This window comes from Adelges cooleyi, unplaced genomic scaffold (genome assembly GCF_023614345.1).
Source record: "Adelges cooleyi isolate 19-005CV unplaced genomic scaffold, UGA_ACOO_1.1 ACOO_flye_CR_arks_rails_tigmint_CR_PRNA_9, whole genome shotgun sequence".
Classification (NCBI taxonomy): domain Eukaryota; kingdom Metazoa; phylum Arthropoda; class Insecta; order Hemiptera; family Adelgidae; genus Adelges; species Adelges cooleyi.
The window spans coordinates 598,887-619,565 of record NW_026096579.1 but is presented as its reverse complement, the minus strand read 5'-3'; the positions used below and the strand labels follow the sequence as shown (position 1 = coordinate 619,565).

Genomic DNA, 20,679 nt, shown 5'->3' with positions numbered 1-20,679 from the left:
TAGTTGCATTGGCCTTGTTCGGTTCTCGAGCGTTGTCCAACATAATCGGGGAAGATCAAGGTCCCTTTAGATCCTAAAGACCATTGATTTATCGTTCCCCAGTACGAACCATTAGGAATATTACTAGGATTTCTGGTGGCTATTTGGCAATCAACACATACATCGAAATACATACCTGAGCAACGCCAAATTCGGTCTACTACATGTCACCGGTAAAATCCGGTCTATTATAATCTACATAAGTACCGGTTAATTATTTAATAACAAATAAAAATACAATACATGTAGAATTCAATTAACGACAAATACATATTATACAATATACTTCATGGATGCACATAATTACACAACACCAACCCGACGAGGATTGTATTACCAAAGACGTACAATCTACATAGGGGTTTGTAGTCGATTCATCTTAGACAATAAAATCCTTGCAGGGTAGTGCGAGTCAGTTATACTTACTTAATGTAAGTAATTAGTATCTGTAAATTAATGTGGAATAAAATATGGGGAATCTAAATAATTGTTATTAGTTCAAATGATAACCGGATAATTTTGTTAAGAAAAGCGACAAGGAGGTTATTTTTCGAAACTGGTCGAGCATAAAAAATTCAACATTTCCAGTGTTTTTTTTTTTTTTTTTTATATAGACACCTTTACCGATTAACGATATAAACTAATGAACTTTTTTAAGTCTAATCGGTTAAGTTAGGTAAAAATAATAAAGGTAGTTAGTATTTAATATTTTGATCATAAGTATACCGTTTTGTCGAGTGGTGTTGTTTTTTTGGCCGATTTTCAAAGGCGAACAGGCGGCAGGCGACATTTTTAGGACGAAAACCGCAGAACAGACGACTATCACCGCAGTCGGACGTCGCATCATGGTTTCTCTGGTGTACAACAATAAGACGACAGCGGAAGACGGACAGCGGACAGCGACGGCAAACGGACAACGGTTACCCATCCGTAATCCGAACGATATGTGCCATCGGTCGCACGTGACTGCCGTCGCACTGGTTTGTCTTCTATATATATATATATGAGTAATGACGTGTACGGATCGGCGTGGAGGGTACAGGCATGACGCGCTCTTGGAATTAAATAACACACGGGCGACCGACCGACCGACCTAGTGAACAATAATAGTAATTATTACTGTTGTTACAATATTACATATTATTAATTGTTATTATTGCGCCGCCGCCGCCGCCGCCGTCTGTGCGCGCATCGTTTACTCGCGCGTTTGTTTGTTTTCAAAAACATTTCGATTTTGATAAGCGGACGGTAGGCACCTATATCCAATATAAATGAAAACAATAATAATACATGCAAAAGCGTGTAATAATTATATGTAAGTGTGTCGCCATTCGGCGAAATTGACCCGGTTGTGTGTTGCATAACATTATCGGAATTCAATAAGCGGTTGTTCCGCAGCATTGACGCGCAAGAACGAGGACGTTGTGCCAGCGCCCAACTGATGCGTCCCTGCACCTGCGTGATCGCATAACATTGCTTATCACAGTCGGTCACGGATACTTTTATGGCCGGTACCAGAGATAACGCTGACTTAACCCCCCCCCCTCCCAAATATTATTTAAACCAGTGTTTTTTTATTAATAGCTTTATTTAACAAAAAAAAGTTCACGACATTGTACAATAAGAAATAAGATAAAAAGAATTGTTCAAATACCATAAAAAAAACCTATTTTAGGTCGTTTTTATTCATTTATCTAATTGGTATGGTAAGTACAATTAAATAGTGAAATCACGCCGAGGGTCTCAGGGCAACAGTCCATACCGTCATTTTGGCAGGTTTTCAGGAGAGCCAAAAGACCGTCTGCCTATAATATTTACTACTCTCCTATATCATTTAAATCGGTAACTTTGTGCAAAATGCCTATCTTTATGGACTTGAGCATATTTGTTTGCAATAAAGTGACGATTATGTTAATTATCAGGGCAGTGACAATCGGGATGTTGACCAATAAAATGTTGCCTGATCCAGAAGAGCCACAGGCAATAAAATTCATAGTCGAGCTGTTTTACTACAAGAAAATTAACTTTTATTCAGCGTTCTGGTTAATTAGGAATGGGCAGGCACACAATTTGGGTACTGCCTATTCCTAGGTAATCAAAACGCTGAATACAATTCAATTTAAAGTGAAATATTGATATTCTTAGATGAGGAAATAAAAATAACACAACGTTTTCCATGCTGTTGGATAATTGTGTTTTAGTGAACAAACAAGTTGATAAAAATACAACGCGTGAGCATCTAGGTATACAAAACTCCTTAAAAACCGTCCGTTTCTATATTATGTACATAAGGGGATTGCACGGGGTCTGTTTTTAAGGAGTTTTGTATAAACAGTTGCAGTATTAAAGAAAAAAAAGAGGTTTTAATCAATTTCGACCATGACAACTAATTTACCGGTCAATTTTTGTAAGCTTCGGGTATTATTTTTAATTTAAATCATTTTTTCTACGAGTAAATGTCATTTTGGTTTATTTTAGACCAAAAAGCCAGTCAAAATTTCGACTACATACAATGGTCCAATTTCAATTCTGTAAAGAGATTCGAGTTCTTTAGCTACATTACTATGCTATATAAGAAGGAAGCCGATTTTCATTTAAAAATTTCAGTTTCTTGTAATTAAATAAATTAAATTTGCAATTTATTCAATATTAAAACCCAATTTTTTACATAAAAAAAGTAAAAAATCAAAAATTTGTTTCCTACATAACCTAGTTAAGTTGCCAAAGAACTTGTGTGTCGGGCCATCCTAAGTAGTCAACATTTTGTCTGGCTTTTTGGTTTAAAACGTTAAAACAAATAGACTGCATTATAACTTTAAGATTATATTTTTAGTATATTAACGAGGAATGTGGGGACGATTAAGGGTCGTCCGTTTATAATAATTTGTTGAAAATATTTGTTTGACACTAGTTAACCCGTTTATACATTCACACATTGCAACCTGAAAATTGATTACCAACACAAAAAAACTCAAAAAAAGGGTCCTATTATTGGATAGGTAATGCAAAATTTCAAAAAGACCTGTCTCATGGATGCTTGCATGAGACAATAAATTATATTTTACACAATAGAGCTCGTTGACAATTATTATTCCAAACACTAATTATAACCCCTTCTAGAGAAAAAGGGATAACTTATTCGCTATCTAAAGTATCATATTATATTAATTTGGTAATGGATGTATTAGACCATTCGTGGACTAAGCAAAACATAGTTTAAAAGCTTTCTTTAAAAATATATGTTGTTTTTTTGTTAATATTTTTTTTCAGCCAAGTTTTAAGAACTTCACATTTCTATAAAGTTTCCTTTTCAATAGTTAAGTTTATCTTTTAATAGTAAAAGCGTACGTCCTAAGTCGAGTATGCCGACCACTCATTCTTAATGGTTTTGTTGAGAATTATTTTATTTATAAGCAATGTATTTATATTTTTTACTCATATAAATGTATAACAGTTAAAATATACATACAGTCAGCAACTTAGGTGTAAGTATTAAAATAGGTAAGATTGACATCGAGTTAATTAATTAGAAATTAAGTTAACAAGCTTTATTAAAAATATATACAAAATTTACATTCAAAAAACAGTCTAGAGAGTTACACTAACTTTTGTAAACAGACTCTGTAAGGCATTAAGACGTTAAGATACTTGTTTCATTTTTTTTAATTCTTCCTTGACATGTTGTGGTATTTTAATTCTATGTCTCTTACGTTTCGTTGTATTTTTTACTTTTTCTATGACCGTCTCATCGACAATTTTCTTCTTCTTAGGTTTGCAAGATAATGGATTTGGACCTTTTGCTCTTGTAAACACTCCTGGATAGCTAGTCGAATCTTCCGTTGTACTAGTGACAATTCCTGTTGTTGAATTTTTCATAGATGTTAAAACTTTGTTTTCATGCTCCGTTAACTGAAACCTTAAATGGAAAATAGAGATCATATTTTGTTTTTTTTTCAAAAAAATGTTTTACAATATTTTAGTTTTAGTGTTTTGTCCAGTCTTACCTGGATTGTTTTCTCTCTTTAGCTTGCACTAAAGATGCTGGTGACGGAGCTTTCAGAATAATACTCAATCCATTAAAATACATAACCGGAACGGCAGGAAGGTGATACAAAATATTTTGAAGCGCCTTATCTTGAGTAGCCACAATATACCTGGAAAAAAAAATTGTATTTTTAAAAATACAATTTGTTTAACATAAGACAAATATGCAGTTGCAATTTTGAATTTAAAATGCATTACACTCCATTATGTTGCTTACGCTAATATTGATAATGGAAATAACTTTCTGATGACAATTTACCTAGTGTTCATATTTTCTTTAGTCATTGACGCTATGCAATTGGCTCCGGAAATTGTTTTCTTGGAATGACCACATTTATGTATACCAAATGATTTTACTATATGCATAGCAGGTCTGACAGCAGCACCTAATTAAATGTATAAGTAAAGTAATTACTAAACTTGTTTAATTGTTGAATTTGTGAAATACAATACCTAAAGCTTCTGTTTCGATTATAACACATTGCGTAGTCAATAGTTTTACTTCGCCGCCTAAATATTTTGGAATGTCTTCACGTAATTGCACTCTGTTCTGAAATAATTTTGTATAGTGAAAATATTTTATCATACTATCAACCCAACATAAATACATATTATAATGATTTAAAAACGAATTTCTAAAGTTCACTTACTTGAGCTGAAGCCATACAAAATGTGCCATCGACAAGAATTTGAAAAGGTTTTCTGAATCCGAAGTTGACACAATAAAAATTGATATTACGTTCGGCTTTTTGATGGCGTTTTAAACGCATATTGAAGTATTAAGTTGAGTTTTAACGTAGTGTAAAATGTAAACTAGACTTCTATAAAACGTTATACGACAAAACATGCCATGCTTTCAATTATAATCGTTATCGCTTATCAAAATTCTAGTCTTATCATAATTTCAACATAATATTTACATACTGTACTTTGACAAAATAAACAAGGTTATGTCGATTACCTGTGATAACCGCGAAATGACCGCTGTTGTTGTGTGGCGGCCGTATATTCCTATCGGGAGAACACCGGCAGCCATATTAGAAAAAAATGATAACGTGAGTTGCTGACATACCTTTACCTATTGTATTCTTACAGCGGTAAATGGTAATATATACATAGTAATTAGTATCAAAGTTCAACGAATTTATATAAAAAATGATTTAAATAAATTTTCAAATTCTAAATAAATAATTTTTAAATTAAATAAAAATATTAATTAAATATAAATAAATTATAAAATCAAATATGTATACATTTGAAACAGTAAAAATTGGGACATTAAAAATTATATAATGTCTTAAGTAAAACTATTTCAAATAACTCATTATTATTTTCAAATTATCATTAATTAACATCATTTATTTCAATTTGTTATTTAAATAAAAATTGCCAAATCTGTTTGATAAAATGGGTTGAGTACGAAACATGACATGACCTTAGAATTTAGATTAATAAAGAATTAGAAAACAGCATACATACACGGCTGGTTATGGTAGGTAGTAAACACAAAATAAATCTATGTATCATCGGTTTTTTCGGCCCAACAACGACATTCACAATTTTTCGATAAAGAACTTGAACCATGCTGTCGATTAAATTATATAATGTAGCATACAATGTATTACGTATTATAAATGTAATATAAATACATGAAGTGCGATGTTTGAAAGTTGCCCTCCCGAACATATTATTATACTAATATGATAAAAGTAAACTCTAAAGACATTAACTATAGTTATAGTCAAAAACTGATATCATCGAATTCTGTGATTTTTCGAACAGTATTATAGTATTTATCAAGTTTGGAGTTACTACAATGCAATTAAATACTAAATTATCTTTTTATTTAAAATTTGCCACGAAAATCATTCGTCGGATTCAATAGGTTTTTTATTATTGATAAGAGATAACACTTTTCTTTTTTTCCATGAGAATTTTCTTACACGGTCAGTTTTTTTAGGTTATAAACATCATAACAATCCTCTCTCCGTTCAACAATTTGCATAGCCTCCTCGTTACGTTCTTTCGCGTTTCTGTACCGACTTGCACTCAACGTTACAAAAATGGTTGTCGAAGATTCCAAGGTATGTTTTTATCCATTTCAATCGGCTTACTATACGGTTAAAAACACTTATGTTTTATTTATTTTACAATCGTTATTACTTGGTTGAAAATAAAAATTACTCATTTGAAGTATTTACACAGTCCCAATAAATCAAAATATAATAATTAGGGTAGCTTTTTGGATATCCTAAGTCCCAATCCAATTTTCTTAAAAATACACAAATTAAATCAAATTCTAAAATTGGTTTGTCCCTTCTATTTTTTTTTTTACATTGTGAAAATCAGTTTGGCGATTGATAAAAACTTATTTCATCAATGATTAGGCTTGTTGATTTTGTAATTTTTGAATATGCACCGAGTTGAATGTATTTCAAGTTTTAGCTTACCTGATGCTAAACCTACTTAACAAGTGCAACACTAAATTTCTCATATTGCAATATACTCTCACGCATTACTGAGAGTAATACTCATTGAGAAAACATTCATCGTTTTGTTATCAAACAATTCTAACGTTAAATGTGTTATTAGAGAGGCGCTAAGAACAAAGTGTCGGCGGAGAAGGCAAAGAACCGCATGCGCGAACTGAGGATCCGCAAACTCTGCCTGAACATTTGTGTCGGAGAATCTGGAGACAAATTGACCCGTGCCGCTAAGGTAAGTTGTGTTATTGTTATTACGACATGGAAAATGTAGTAATAACAATACAATTACTTTTTTTTTAGGTATTGGAACAGTTGACTGGTCAACAACCTGTATTTTCTAAAGCTCGTTATACTGTACGATCATTCAGTATAAGAAGAAATGAAAAGATTGCTGTACATTGCACAGTCCGTGGGGCTAAGGCTGAAGAAATCTTAGAACGTGGTTTAAAGGTTAATATTTTATCTAAAATAATAGTTTTTAAAGGATATATATAAAAGCGCTATAACAAATCATAATATATTTTGATTTCCTTGTAGACCTATTAGTGTTCTCATTGTAATATGTTTGGTATTATTATTTAATTATTATTACTAAATCATGGAAGATAACACTAAACATTTTTTAGACAGTATGTAGTAAAACATTTCAGTAATGATTTTAAAAATGTTTTATTATTTCAGGTTCGTGAATACGAATTGAGACGAGAAAACTTCTCTGATACTGGCAACTTTGGGTTTGGTATTCAAGAACACATCGATTTGGGTATCAAATACGATCCCAGTATTGGAATCTATGGTTTAGACTTCTTCGTTGTTTTGGGACGCCAAGGTATGTTGACTTTGATTTCATAAAAACTTTGCAACATAATTAAAAAATTGTATAATTACTATTAAAAAATATATTAGTCAATAAGTAGTAATTGATAAAAAAAAAAAAAATGTCAGCTACGCTATTTTGCTGTAACGCTATCAAAATATATACAATTTTAAAAAAAATACTTTCAACATATAAAGAAATCCAAAAATAAAATAACTGCTCATTAGTCATGTATTTCTAGTCTTTGTGAAAATCGTTGTACATAATAAATTTATAATTTAAAAAAAAATATTATTTTTAACGAGTACCCATTATCTGAACGTAAGACATTTAAGGTGTTTGATATTTTGTCACAAAATAAGAAATATTAATGGTTAAATTTTACATGAAAAAAGTAAGAGCTGAACTAATGTATCGAAAACAAAACAATTGTTTGCATCTGATTTTATTTTTTTTAATAACATTCAACTATATGAATTAAAATGGTATACAATGTCTGTTTAATAATTTTCTTCAATTCCACCATTCACTTGCATAATTGATCCCAAATATTTACTCTTTCAGAACTGTAAGGGCCTGTTATATTTAAATTAATCAATTAAAATAAAAAAAATTATTTTGATGAGGCCTGTGTAAGTCGAATTTTTGTAAAAAAATTACAAGTACGCTAGGATGTAGGCCGCGGCTTCTAGCACACCTTGAATAAATGTCTAACTCGTTGAACCGACAAGAAAACCTTGAGAGAGAAATGAGTTATTGGCTTAGTAGGGATTTATGGCAGCTGGTCAGTTTCAAATCGCCCTTGTAAAATCACTGAAATCGACTTACACACTTATTCACAGTTGTTACAGATATAATGGGTTATTGTATTATTGTTGACCATAAAAAATTATTAAGTTGCATTGAAAGGACGTCAGATTAGAGCGTTCCTAAATACCTTTTTTAAGTACATGTAAAAGAGGACCCTTTTTTAGGGTTCTCAAGCAACCATAACATAAATGAACAGTAGATAATTTAATAATAAAAATTCAACACCATTTTTATTATTGCACGGTATAATTTTGTATGTAAATGAGAAGTTTTGGCGTTATCACATAAGTAATTTTATGTATTTGTTTTAAATAGGTTTCAATGTAGGACACAGAAGAAGAAAGCAAGGAAAAGTTGGATACCAACATAGGTTAAACAAGGAAGACGCTATGAAATGGTTCCAGACCAAAGTGAGTTATTTATTTTTAAGGTTAAAAAATGTCCATGGACTAATTTTTTTTATTGTTTCTTTTTTTTCAGTATGACGGTATCATTCTTGCAGGGAAAAAGAACTAATGTTTTTAAATATATATTTGTTATTTTTCCAAAGAATCTTTTTGTTTTTTTTTTTACTGACCTACTCAAACATCAACTTAAAGGAAAACTTCCTGATTGAACTAGATAGATCGGACATTCCTTTCAGTCGTTAGTCGTTACTAACATTACAAACGATATTTTATATTATGGAAACGCACCATAATTTTTTTTATGTTTCATCAATTAGCCTTTGTCATGGCAATTTTACAACACTTTCTCCCACATATAGGGTTTAAAATTATGATATTACCTTACTAAATAAATTACTTGAACTCCTAGTGGAACTTTGATATGTGTCAAATTCAATTCGCTTATCAGTTCTGTCTAGCATATCATAGATATTGTGTATGTTAAACAACAGAGATGTATATTAGCGTTATGTGTAATATGGTTGTAGGTTTTTTTAACCCTTTCAGACCCCATGTCCCCTTAAAGAGACACTGTGTTTTCGCGGTATTTTAAAGATAACTCGCGTGGTTTTTATGAAAATCAGGTTACCCAACGTTAAAATACGCAAAATTCAATTTCCCACAAAAAATATATTTTATTGATTTTTAGTAGTGTCAATATTTTAGTCTAATCAGTTTTTAAGGTCAAATTTCGATTACTTTGAAAATCGATATTCCATGCATTTTGATAAAACCGAATAAGAAAAAAATTGATTTTTTCTAACTACAACTATTTCAACTAACAGAAAAAAGTCAGGTCTGAAAGGGTAATGGTAATTTTTCTAAAAAGACATTCAGTAAAGAAAAATTTGAATATCTGTTATTCAATTGGGACTATTATGAAGATTTGAGCATCTTTTTTACAGTTGTGACTATACATGAGTGATTTTACCATACTTTGTTAACTAAAATAAATAAATAGAGATTATACTTAAAATGCAGTATAAATCTACTTAAAAAACAACTCGGTTTTTAAGATAAAGCTTATCTTAATTCCAAATACTGAGATATTTACTTTTAATAATTTTTACGAAATTATATATTTGAGTACGTATTGCTATAAAAGCGATTTATGATAAGTAATAAGTGACACTTGTAAATAATGTTTGTAGCTGTAGAAAACTTGTAAAGCTTTGTTTATTTAATTATATACTTCTCAGTCTGTACTTGGTTAGTTTTAGTGCACTTTAGTCGTTGCATTACAGTGAATCCAATATAAAACCAGAAACAACATTTTTAATTTAAAAAAAAACTGAATTATTTCTTTTTGCAATACGTGTGTACACTTCAATGATACGATACAGAGGCCAAGGGTTTTTTTTTGTGCAATTTTCAGTGTCTGGATTATCATAGATTTGGTTTGTATTAGATGTAAAATGTTTTTTGAAAAAGTGCGTTTAATTAATACATAATATATTTAGTATTAATAGTACTATATTGAGAGGCTGGATGCAAGAAAGGCATTTTCACAGACATGCCCTTTTTGCTTAAAATGTTTTTTTGAACTCTGCGATCTCTACGCTACAAGTGTATACAATTTTAGTTCGAAATTTTAATAAAAGTGTCACACATTTATAAACTTTTTTTATCTCAAAACACGTTTTTCTTGAAAATGCCCTTCTTGCACCCAGCCCCTCAATTTTTAAAGCATAAGCTATAGGTAATGTACCTATGATGTTTCTCGAATCCTAACTATTACAATGCATATGATTTATGGTTTTATGAATAAAGGACATAGCCCGGTTTCTATATAAATAATGCCCACAAACGAAATTAAATTTCTTACCGCCCATATTGGATGAGTAATTGCGGATTTTGCATTATTTAGCATAACTAATCATCCGAAAAATCAGTGAAACTTCATGGCGCTTATTTGCATCAAGACACAGTTGTGTGAATTTTTCTATAAAATTTTGTATGTTAGAAGTCTCGTTCAACTCCACATTTTTTTGCGATAAATAATGTGTCACCCATTTACATTCCAATGTGTCCTTAATTTCAGATTAACCGATCGAATTTGGTACATACTCGACAACACTTTTATAGGTTTTACTTTTGACATGTCCCGGCGGCCGAGACAGTCCCGCCTTACTTTAACTTTTATTAAGTAGGTACCTATATAAAATTCCATCTGGTTACTGTGGAATTAAGCAGCATTACTGTCAATGTTCTAACGGCAACTGTACTGTTCCCAATAATAGCTGCAGTACTTTATTGTTTATTTTATGCACGGTTCCTTTCAAAAATTGTAAAACCAGTAGAAATACTAAGTAAATTACTTATTTCTAAAAACCTACAGGCTGTAATCCATGAAGATAGCGATAATGACCAAATTAAGACATTAATACTACATGTTCATAAAAAAAGTTATAACCTCGGTCGTTGTTTATGTTAATGTTTTAGGAAATACATTTTTTTATTTGTCATGTCTAAGCCTAAGCTGTTGATGTTTCGTGATGATTATGCCAAACCTGCAATGGACATGCTAAGAAATAGGTAAAACCGGTAGAGTTACATAAATTCAATATAATAGTTATCTAATAAAATAAAATAGCGATTTCTTAAAAAAAAATTGTCTACCAATATTAGAATGTTATCTTATTCAATTTTAGATTTAATATAGAAATATGTAAAACCAGCTACGGAAAAATGCCCACTACTCAAGACATCATCGATTGTATTCCAGGATCATTTGGATTATTTTATTCAGCAACCAAAGTTGAAATTTCGGAAGATATTCTTAAAGCTGCCGGTTGGTGTTTAAAAATAACTTACTTAATAGTTTCCATTAAAAGGTAATGGACTGATTATGGTCAACTAAATATATTTAATGGAGAGCAGAATATAATTCTCTAATATATCCCTTGAAAGGTGACTTTGTCAAATGAAGACTAAAAATGTAAATGTTTTTAAAATAAGTTTGACAGTTTTGAATAACTTTATAACCATATAAATCTTAAACTTGGTTTTTAGGGGAATTATAACTACACTCGATACCATAATAAATGTATTGTGTAATCATTTGTGTGAAGGGGATTACATGCGGTCTGTTTTTTTGCCGTTTTAGACGAAAAAGCCAGATCTAACTTCGACTACTCCTAAGTGATCTGATTTCAATTCTGTAAGGATATACATGTTTATTGTCAACTTTACAATTTACTAGGTTATATAGTAAATGGATTTTTGATTTTTTGATTTTATAAAAAATTTTGATTTTAATACTAAAAAATTACAAATTTAATTAATTTAATAACAAGAAACTGAATTTTGAAATGAAAATGTTAATGGTTTATTTAAAGTTAATTGAACAATTATAGTCAATCAAATATATTTAAATGTGTCGTTGAACACTTGATGATAAACGTTCATGCAAACAAATCAGCAGTAAGTATTTAAAGAATATAAAATAAAAAAATAGAACACATTATTAATCCATTGACGTGTAAAAACATTTTTGTACTTATTTTTTCAGGATTGATTTGTACCTGCAAAATAAAAAAAAACGTTATAAAATGTTATGTACACAGTCATCTTTGCTTTGACTTTTTTTAACCTTCCTGAGAGCAAAATTGTAATTTTCTAATATACCCCTTGAAGGGTGAGAGAGAAACAACTTTTATTTAAGCGAACTGCCCGACGGCAGTACTATTTTTTCAATGAATACTAAAAAAATGTAAATGTTTTTAAGATATTTTTTGACAGTTTTTTAAATGAAAATCGGCTTCCTACATAACATAGTAAAGTAGTCAAAGAATTTGAATCTCTTTACAGAATTAAAATTGGACCATCCTATGTAGTCAAAACTTTGTCTGGCTTTTTGGTCTAAAATAAACCAAAATGGCTTTAACTCGTAGAAAAAATTATTTAAATTGAAAAAAACACCTTGAAGTTTATACAAATTAACCGGTAAATTAATTGACATGGTCGACATTTATTACAACCACTTTTTTCTTAAATATTGCCTAAACACAACTCCTTAAAAACTGACCGCATGCAATCCCCTAAATAGAAATTATTGGTTAAATGATTTCAGGACCCAATTTCAAAGTCATCGGGACAATGTCTGTAGGCTACAATCACTTTGATTTGTTGTTATTAAAAAAGTACGGAGTTCGTTTGGGTAACACACTAGGAGTTCCAACCGAAGCAATTGCCGAATTGACCATCGGCCTATTAATTGCTACAGCGAGAAGATTTCAGGAAACAAATCGTGAGCTTAAAACGTATGTATATTGTAGTATGTATGCTAGGAATAATATTATAAGCATTAAATAACTGTATATTATAATGTATCTGTTTTATCATTATTACTTTAGAGGTGGTTGGAAAACATGGACTCCTGATTGGTTTTTAGGCTCAGGATTAGCAAAATCTACTGTGGGAATTATCGGTTATGGTAACATAGGGGCCTCTGTTGCTGAAAAATTAAGTTGTTTTAAAATTTCTGAACTACTGTATTACAGCCGGAGTGAAAAACCCGCAGGTAATTCAAACAAAACAAAATATAAAACAGTTTAATAATAATTGTAAGTTGCGCAGCGAAAGCTCTCGGTGGAAAATTAGTGTCAGTCGACGAATTAGTCAAACGTAGTGATTACATCATCATTAGTGTTGCTTTGAACAAAGATACCGAATTCATTGTGAATAGAGATCGAATTTTCAGTATGAAACCGACGGCTGTGTTGGTCAATGTTGGGCGAGGAAGTAAGAAAATTTATTTTGTGTAATATTACAATTTTTGGATTTATACAACATTTTTTTATTATAATTTAGAGCTTGTCGACCAAAACGCTCTGACTGAAGCTCTGCAGCAAAAAAGAATAAGAGGAGCTGGCTTGGATGTCATGACACCTGAACCTCCAACACTTGACGACCCATTAAAGAAGCTCGATAATTGTTGTATGTGTATATATATATATACATTTTTTTTTTTAACGTCATTTTGTTATAAATATTTTTTTTGCAGTTTTATTGCCCCATATCGGCAGTTCCACTTTTGAGACGAGAGTTTCAATGGCTGTGTTAACGGCAAAGAATATTTTGGCAGTTTTAGACAATACTCCTATGCCTAATGAAGTGAAAATTGAATGAATATATTTATAATAGCATGGTCAGTGGTGCTCGCAAAAAGACGTCTAAGAAGGTGGTTTGGTTTCATCTAAATATACAGCAAGGGTTAAAACGTGAATGTGCGACACTGTATCGACATTGCAATATTTGAAATAAAAACTTCTATCTGTATTTAAACACTTTGTTATTTTTTTGTTAGTTTAGTTATTGAGTTATTTAACACAAATTGAAATCTAAATTATAGTGACCAATTATTCCATACATTGGTTTAGACATCTTCGTTGTTTTGGTGGGACGTTAAGGTAGTATGTTGACTTTGATTTAGTAAAAGATTGAAACATACTAAAATATTATAAAAAAACTATTAAATGATCTTACCTATCTTAGACTGCGATGCCAGTTCTAAGATAGTCCTAAGTATCCTTAAAATATGAGTATAACTTGTTAGAATATACTTTATTACTCCACTGACATATTCAAATTATTAGTTCAATAAATTAATCATTCGTCTTCTTATAAAACGAAATCATATACAAAACAAATGTCTTCTAATAGTTAAGAAATCAAATAATTAATAATATAACAATTCAAATACAGAAAAAAAAATATCATGAGATTGTTATTATTTATGTAATATTCGACCATCCAAGTTGAGTCAGAGATCCCAAAATGATGTCAAATTAATTGTTATAATTCGCAAGAATTTGGTACCTAATCCACTTTTTCACTAAATATGTTCAAAATCATATTAAAATACAATGTATTTCAAATTTATTATACAATTCGTGTTTTAGAATTTGGAAGTCTACAAAATGTGTTTACAAATCAAATAGTAATTTTATAGTTATTGTTATTGGTTTATCTTTTAATTTAAACTATTTTTAGATACATATTAAGTATTATTTCTGATATAACTAGATGACATTATTAATAGTTATCATTTATCGAAGTGATTGACTGACTCTTTGTGTGAACATCATTTTTTAATGCACCTATTTAAGAGTATGAATTAAAAGAAAGTGTTACCATTTTAATATGAAATTGCCATGGAGTTATTCTTACATACAATACAAATTTTTACAATCATGCATTATTCAACCGTTCAATAAATATTAATTATTTTTACATAATAACCGTTTTAATATTGTCTGTAATATAATACCTTAACGACCTATCGTAAGTATTATAAATAAATAATTTGTTTTGTTGAAATAAATTTGTTGACGGTTGTTAAGTAAATTATTAATTGTCATTTTAGTAGCGCAATCGGTGACGAATCAACGTTTTGATTTAGTTTTGAAAAGTTGTTAATTTTTAACATGAAAAGACGCGATTGGAAGTTTATTAAACTTTTTTTAATACCTACTTAATAGTTAATTGAAACCAGAAACTAGACGATGAATAATGGATGTTGGATGAATAGAAGAGATACATAATGTAATAGCTGATCACCTGAACGGGATATGTAGCGTAAATTAAAAAAATTATTGTTATCTTTATTACTTTTTTATAAAACTATTATTAACGTCTAATATTATTATTAGTGTTATTTATTTATGATAATCTCTATTATCATTGGCGAAACGTCATTGAATACTATGCCCACTTTTATATTATTAAAGTATCAAATATTAGTTTACACATTTTTAACAACATATTTGTATATAATAATTATAGAAACATCATTGTACATGGAGATACCACGTTAAAAAAATAGCCAAATACTCTACCTTAGTCCTCATGGGTGGTTAGGAAATGAGTGTAAACACAAAACTATGTTATTCTAACGTCAAATAATAGATATCTATCTATAATATACTCGTTGTAACGTAATTTCTTTCTTTTTAATAAATCTTACCATTTCTTCAAAAAAATTCTAGAAAAACCGCCTGTTTACACGACTATAACGCCTTATTTTTATAGTTTAAAGATGTTTAATTTAATCATAAAACGATGATGAGCAAAAACGTTTCTTAACACCTTCCACGCGAATAGACCATTCCAACCACAGGAATAACCATTTTTCTTCGTAAAATGTTGCTATATCTTTTTAGTTAACTTTTATTGAGGTCGCATTTGTCTACACAAGTTAGAAAATAATTTAAATGGTAGTTATATAAAAACAAAAAAATAGATGCCATAAGTTTTGAAATATTCATGTAATATATCTTAGTCACACTTCGTCAGAGAGTTACAACGGGGAACAACACAATAGTTTATGACAATAAGTTGGTATAATATAATAATGAGTAGATAATGTAATAACTAAAAGTTTAATCTAAGGTACTACTTTTTGGAGTATTTATATAAGTTTTTAACAATAACGAATTTAGGTGGTAACAGATAACAAAGATGCACACCCAGCACACGTCGTTTGCACGGTCATTCATTCTTGCCTTGTGTAGGCGCATCAAAGTCCCTATATACATATTATTATGCATGTTGCACGTGATCGGTATACATTACATCCACAACATCTCCTAATATATAATAATATAATAAGTCTTCGAGTAATAAAGATTATAAAAAAAAAGTCTTTCAGTTTAAGTACGTTATATTAAAAATTGGAAACTTTCAAATATGACTTTTCTTTTACTGCCGGTAATAAAGATAAAGCTTATCTAAATTTTAATTTTTTTTTAATTCCTATTTCTATGTAGGAAGTTGTTACAAAATGCTAATAAAATCAACACTTATTCTGCGACTCGAGTTCAATGGATTTGTTTACGGAATTAAATACCACAGAAAAGACGAAATTCAATGTATGTCAATCTTTGCAAACATTACTTGGTTACATTTATTGAACTTGAGTCGTTGCATTACAGTGAATCCAAAGTACAATTTGAAACAACAACATTGTAATATTTATTTTTTAAAAAACTTCTTACGATACGTTAGTATAATATATATTTATGTAAAAATATAATTTTTTTTTATATATTTAGAACTTCATACTAAATTTAGGGATTCTTCATACAATTCTTTAAAGAGTGTAATTAATTAAAAATGATTTATGATACGATTTTTATAACTTTTTTTTAATTTTTAGAAAATACATTTTTTCATTTGTCATGTCTAAGCCTAAGCTGTTGATGTTACATGATAATTTAGCCAAACCTGCAATGGATATGCTAAGAAATAGGTAAAACTGGTAAAGTTACATAAATTAAATATAAGTTATCTAATGAAATAAAATAGCGATTTCTTAAAAAAAAAATGTCTACTAATATTTAAAATGTTATCTTATTCAATTTTAGATTTCATATAGAAATATGTAAAACCAGCTACGTAGAAAGCATTCCGACAGCTCAAGACATCATCGATTGTATTCCAGGATCATTTGGATTATTTTGTTCATCATCAGTCATAATTTCGGAAGACGTTCTTAAAGCAGCCGGTTGGTTTATTAAAAGTTAATTAACTAAGTTAATTAAATTATGGTCAATCAAATATATTTGAATGTGTCATTGAAAACTTGATGATGAACGTTCACGCAAAAAACATTAAATGATTTGCAATTTAATACAAGTAGTAGTACGTATTTAAGGAATATAAATAAATAAAGCACATTATTCATCTATTGACGTGTAAAAACATTTTTGTACTTATTTTTTCACAGATTGATTTGTATGTGAAAAATATAAAACGTTATAAAATGTTATGCACAAAGTCATCTTTGCTTTGACTTTATATTTTTTTAATCTTACTGAAAGTAAAATTAAAATTCTCTTATATACCCCTTGAAGAAGGGGTTCATACTATTTTTAATGAAAACTTTAAACATTTTAAAATTAAGTTTAGAGAATTTAGATTAACTTCAAAAACGGACCGCATGCAAACCCCTAATAGAAATTATTGGTTAAATGATTTTCAGGACCCAATTTCAAAGTCATCGGGGCAATGTCTGTGGGCTATGATCACATAGATTTGTCGTTATTAAAGAAGTATGGAATTCGTTTGGGTAACACACTAGGAGTTCCAACCGAAGCAATTGCCGAATTGACCATCGGCCTATTAATTGCTACAGCGAGAAGATTTCAGGAAACAAATCGTGAGCTTAAAACGTATGTATATTAATTAGCATTAAATAACTGTATATTATAATGTATCTATTTTATAATTATTTCATTAGAGGTGGTTGGAAAAGGTGGACTCCTGATTGGTTTCTAGGCTTAGGATTAGCAAAATCTACCGTGGGAATTATCGGTTATGGTAACATAGGAGCTTCTGTTGCTGAAAAATTAGGTTGTTTCAAAATTTCTGAACTACTATATTACAGCCGGAGTGAAAAACCCGCAGGTAATTCAACCAAAACAAAATAAAAAACAGTTTAATAATAATTTTAAGTTGCGCAGCGAAAGCTCTCGGTGGAAAATTAGTATCTGTCGATGAGTTAGTCAAACGAAGTGATTACATCATTATTGCTATTGCTTTGAACAAAGACACCGAATTCATTATGAATAGAGATCGAATTTTCAGTATGAAACCGACGGCTGTGTTGGTCAATATCGGACGAGGAAGTAATAAGGTTTATTTTGTACATTATTGCAATTCTCGGGTTCATAAAACATTTATATTATAATTTAGAGCTTGTCGACCAAGATGCTTTGACTGAAGCTCTGCAGCAAAAAAGAATAAGTGGAGCTGGCTTGGATGTCATGACACCTGAACCTCTACCACTTGACGACCCATTAATGAAGCTCGATAATTGTAGTACGTGATTTTATATACATATATATATGGCCCGTTGAGCTACATGATGATGATGATTTATATATATATATTTTTTAAACTTTATTTTGTTATGTATACTTTTTTTGCAGTTTTATTGCCCCATATCGGCAGTTCCACTTTTGAGACGAGAGCTTCAATGGCTGTGTTAACGGCAAAGAATATTTTGGCCGTTTTAGACAATATTCCTATGCCTAATGAAGTGAAAATTTAATGGATATTTTTATAATAGCATATTTAGGGGTGCTCGCAAAAAGACGTCTAAAATGGTGGTTTGATTTTGACTAAATATAGCACAGATCACAATGAATAGAACTTGAATGTGCGACACTGCAATTATTACATTACAATTTTTAAAATATAAACTTCTATCGGTATAGGTATAAATATTTAGTATTTTTTTATAAGTTAATTTTTTGAGTTATTTAATAAAAATTGAAATCTTATTTATAGTGACTCATTACTCCATACAATGACGATTGACGACCAATCTTCATGAATCATCAAAAGCTAAATCGTGTGGGGCAGTGGGTGATTAGAATACAATTATTCAAGTTCCTTGTTTTAAATCGTCATTATTACTATTTATATAATTATTCAAATATGTTAGGATATGGAATGGTAGGGTGTAGTTAGAATATTATTATCCAAATCCCGCCTTTTGAATATATATAACTATTAAAATATGCCAGGCCCCGTCTGACTAAGGAAAAATATGTGATATGTAAAACATATTGTTTTTTGTTCTAGTGGCAACACTGCATTATGGAAAAATGTCTGGTAAAACACGATGGCGTACATTTTTATGTGAATTTTAGCATTCATTAATATATGTTTGCAATTTCCCCTCAAAACTTGTCGTTCCACCCTTTGGATTAAATTTTCACAGTGACAATGTTTATTTTTAGTTTCATAGATTAGAAGTCCGTTTGTCAAAATGCTAGCGTAGCACAATTTTTTTGTATACAATAATTTTATAAAGCCATCTTATTGTGTTATTATAAGCCGATATTTATAGAGATTCAGTAAAGCTAGTGATTTTCCTTTTTCCGAAGTAATTACCTTAAAATTTTGTTTTCTATATTTAATAAAATATTGAAATATAACGCACTGAACTGCCCGTAGTTTATATACTAAACATGGGTAATGTAGAACATAACACTTTTGCAAATAACAGTTTACTATGTACCTACCTACACCAATACTCGTTATATCAATGTTATTTCTCTAAGGGCTAAAAGGCCGCCGATTTTTATTTTTTTTTCAACAACATTTTTGTAATCTTTTATATTAATTAAATTCGTATAGTTTTTTTAAAATTAATCTAACTAATTTTCTAATTGCTAAATCAAAAATCTGCCTTTTAGCATCTATAGGAAAAATAGTATGCTTCACATAAAAATAAATTAAATCCGTCCAATACACGTCAGATACGCCAGAAAAGACTTCTACGAAAGTTATTTTTAACAAACTTTGGCCATAACTCGGAGAAAAAACGTATTATAACTAGAAAAACTTAAAATTAATTGGCATATTAAAAATGGCTACTATAATAGATCAATTTTTGTAAAACATTGCCTATCCTTTGCCCCTTAATAAATAGCACTTTTCGTTCCCCTGAATAATTGCATGCCGTCTGTTTTTAAGGAGTTTTGTATAGGTAATATTTTAATAAAAAGAGGTTTTAATAAATTTCACCATCAATTAACTTATCGGTTAATTTGCATAAACTTCAGTTAAAATTATTTTTAATTTAAATAATTTTTTCTATGAGAAAAAGCCATTTTGGTTGCTTTTAGACCAAAAGCCAAAGTTTTGACTACATAGGGTGGTCTAATTTCAGTTCTGTGAAGAGATTCGAGTTCTTTGGTTAGTTTACTATGCTATGTAGGCAGCCGATTTTCATTTAAAAAAAGTTGGTTTTTTTTTGTAATTAAGTAAATTAAGTTTGCAATTTTTAAAAATTGAAACTCAATTTTTTTATATAAAAAGCAAAAATCCGTTTATTTTGAAAGCTAGTAGAGTTGCCAAAGAACTCGTATGTCTTGACAGAATTAAAATCGGACCATCCTAAGTAGTCGAAGTTTTGTTTGGCTTTTTGGTATTAAAAATATTTAAAAAACAAATCACATGTAGTCCCCTTAAGATAAGGCTTATCTTAATTCAAATTTTTTTTACGAAATATTGTAGAATAGAG

General features: G+C 29.9%; 5 protein-coding genes across 5 annotated transcripts in view; 3 read left to right on the top strand and 2 right to left on the bottom strand.

Moving 5' to 3' along the window:
* The window catches only part of LOC126847034 (uncharacterized), a 35,920-nt gene extending 35,082 nt beyond the window's left edge, over nt 1-838 (bottom strand). The window contains exon 1 of the mRNA XM_050587002.1: nt 766-838. The gene's annotated coding sequence lies outside the window, so the exon portion shown is untranslated. The remainder of the gene's footprint in view (nt 1-765) is intronic.
* LOC126847038 (rRNA-processing protein UTP23 homolog) lies at nt 687-5,140 on the bottom strand. The gene is made up of 6 exons (XM_050587007.1): nt 4,734-5,140; nt 4,537-4,633; nt 4,343-4,469; nt 4,044-4,193; nt 3,646-3,955; nt 687-1,132 (listed from the first exon to the last, which is right to left on the bottom strand). The coding sequence occupies exons 1-5, from the start codon at nt 4,851-4,853 to the stop codon at nt 3,679-3,681; spliced, it is 771 nt and encodes a 256-aa protein (XP_050442964.1). The 5' UTR covers nt 4,854-5,140; the 3' UTR covers nt 687-1,132; nt 3,646-3,678.
* An 884-nt stretch (nt 5,141-6,024) lies between these two features.
* LOC126846183 (60S ribosomal protein L11) lies at nt 6,025-8,748 on the top strand. The gene is made up of 6 exons (XM_050585412.1): nt 6,025-6,167; nt 6,676-6,801; nt 6,870-7,019; nt 7,251-7,398; nt 8,512-8,606; nt 8,677-8,748. Exons 1-6 carry the CDS (start codon nt 6,147-6,149, stop codon nt 8,710-8,712), a joined length of 576 nt encoding a protein of 191 aa, XP_050441369.1. The 5' UTR covers nt 6,025-6,146; the 3' UTR covers nt 8,713-8,748.
* Nucleotides 8,749-9,784: 1,036 nt separating this feature from the next.
* On the top strand, nt 9,785-13,928 carry LOC126847188 (glyoxylate reductase/hydroxypyruvate reductase-like). The gene is made up of 8 exons (XM_050587298.1): nt 9,785-10,039; nt 11,085-11,177; nt 11,294-11,433; nt 12,715-12,904; nt 12,998-13,164; nt 13,221-13,385; nt 13,455-13,580; nt 13,648-13,928. Exons 2-8 carry the CDS (start codon nt 11,107-11,109, stop codon nt 13,770-13,772), a joined length of 984 nt encoding a protein of 327 aa, XP_050443255.1. The 5' UTR covers nt 9,785-10,039; nt 11,085-11,106; the 3' UTR covers nt 13,773-13,928.
* A 2,535-nt stretch (nt 13,929-16,463) lies between these two features.
* On the top strand, nt 16,464-19,469 carry LOC126847187 (glyoxylate reductase/hydroxypyruvate reductase-like). The gene is made up of 9 exons (XM_050587297.1): nt 16,464-16,644; nt 16,801-16,893; nt 17,009-17,148; nt 17,626-17,815; nt 17,884-18,050; nt 18,107-18,271; nt 18,339-18,464; nt 18,575-18,684; nt 19,233-19,469. Exons 2-9 carry the CDS (start codon nt 16,823-16,825, stop codon nt 19,308-19,310), a joined length of 1,047 nt encoding a protein of 348 aa, XP_050443254.1. The 5' UTR covers nt 16,464-16,644; nt 16,801-16,822; the 3' UTR covers nt 19,311-19,469.
* Nucleotides 19,470-20,679: the final 1,210 nt, after the last annotated feature.

Bases quoted from the DNA above. Each gene is read 5' to 3' on its own strand.
- LOC126846183 (XM_050585412.1), top strand. From the start codon at position 6,147: ATGGTTGTCGAAGATTCCAAG. The intron at 6,168-6,675 runs GTATGTTTTTAT...ATGTGTTATTAG, and splicing joins TGGTTGTCGAAGATTCCAAG to AGAGGCGCTAAGAACAAAGT. The intron at 8,607-8,676 runs GTGAGTTATTTA...CTTTTTTTTCAG, and splicing joins TGAAATGGTTCCAGACCAAA to TATGACGGTATCATTCTTGC.
- LOC126847038 (XM_050587007.1), bottom strand. From the start codon at position 4,853: ATGCGTTTAAAACGCCATCAAAAAGCCGAACGTAATATCAATTTTTAT. The intron at 4,634-4,733 runs GTAAGTGAACTT...AAATTATTTCAG, and splicing joins TTTGTATGGCTTCAGCTCAA to AACAGAGTGCAATTACGTGA. The intron at 3,956-4,043 runs GTAAGACTGGAC...TTTCCATTTAAG, and splicing joins AAAGAGAGAAAACAATCCAG to GTTTCAGTTAACGGAGCATG.
- LOC126847187 (XM_050587297.1), top strand. From the start codon at position 16,823: ATGTCTAAGCCTAAGCTGTTGATGTTACATGATAATTTAGCCAAACCT. The intron at 16,894-17,008 runs GTAAAACTGGTA...ATTCAATTTTAG, and splicing joins ATGGATATGCTAAGAAATAG to ATTTCATATAGAAATATGTA. The intron at 18,272-18,338 runs GTAATAAGGTTT...ATTATAATTTAG, and splicing joins GGTCAATATCGGACGAGGAA to AGCTTGTCGACCAAGATGCT.
- LOC126847188 (XM_050587298.1), top strand. From the start codon at position 11,107: ATGTCTAAGCCTAAGCTGTTGATGTTTCGTGATGATTATGCCAAACCT. The intron at 11,178-11,293 runs GTAAAACCGGTA...ATTCAATTTTAG, and splicing joins ATGGACATGCTAAGAAATAG to ATTTAATATAGAAATATGTA. The intron at 11,434-12,714 runs GTTGGTGTTTAA...AAATGATTTCAG, and splicing joins AGATATTCTTAAAGCTGCCG to GACCCAATTTCAAAGTCATC.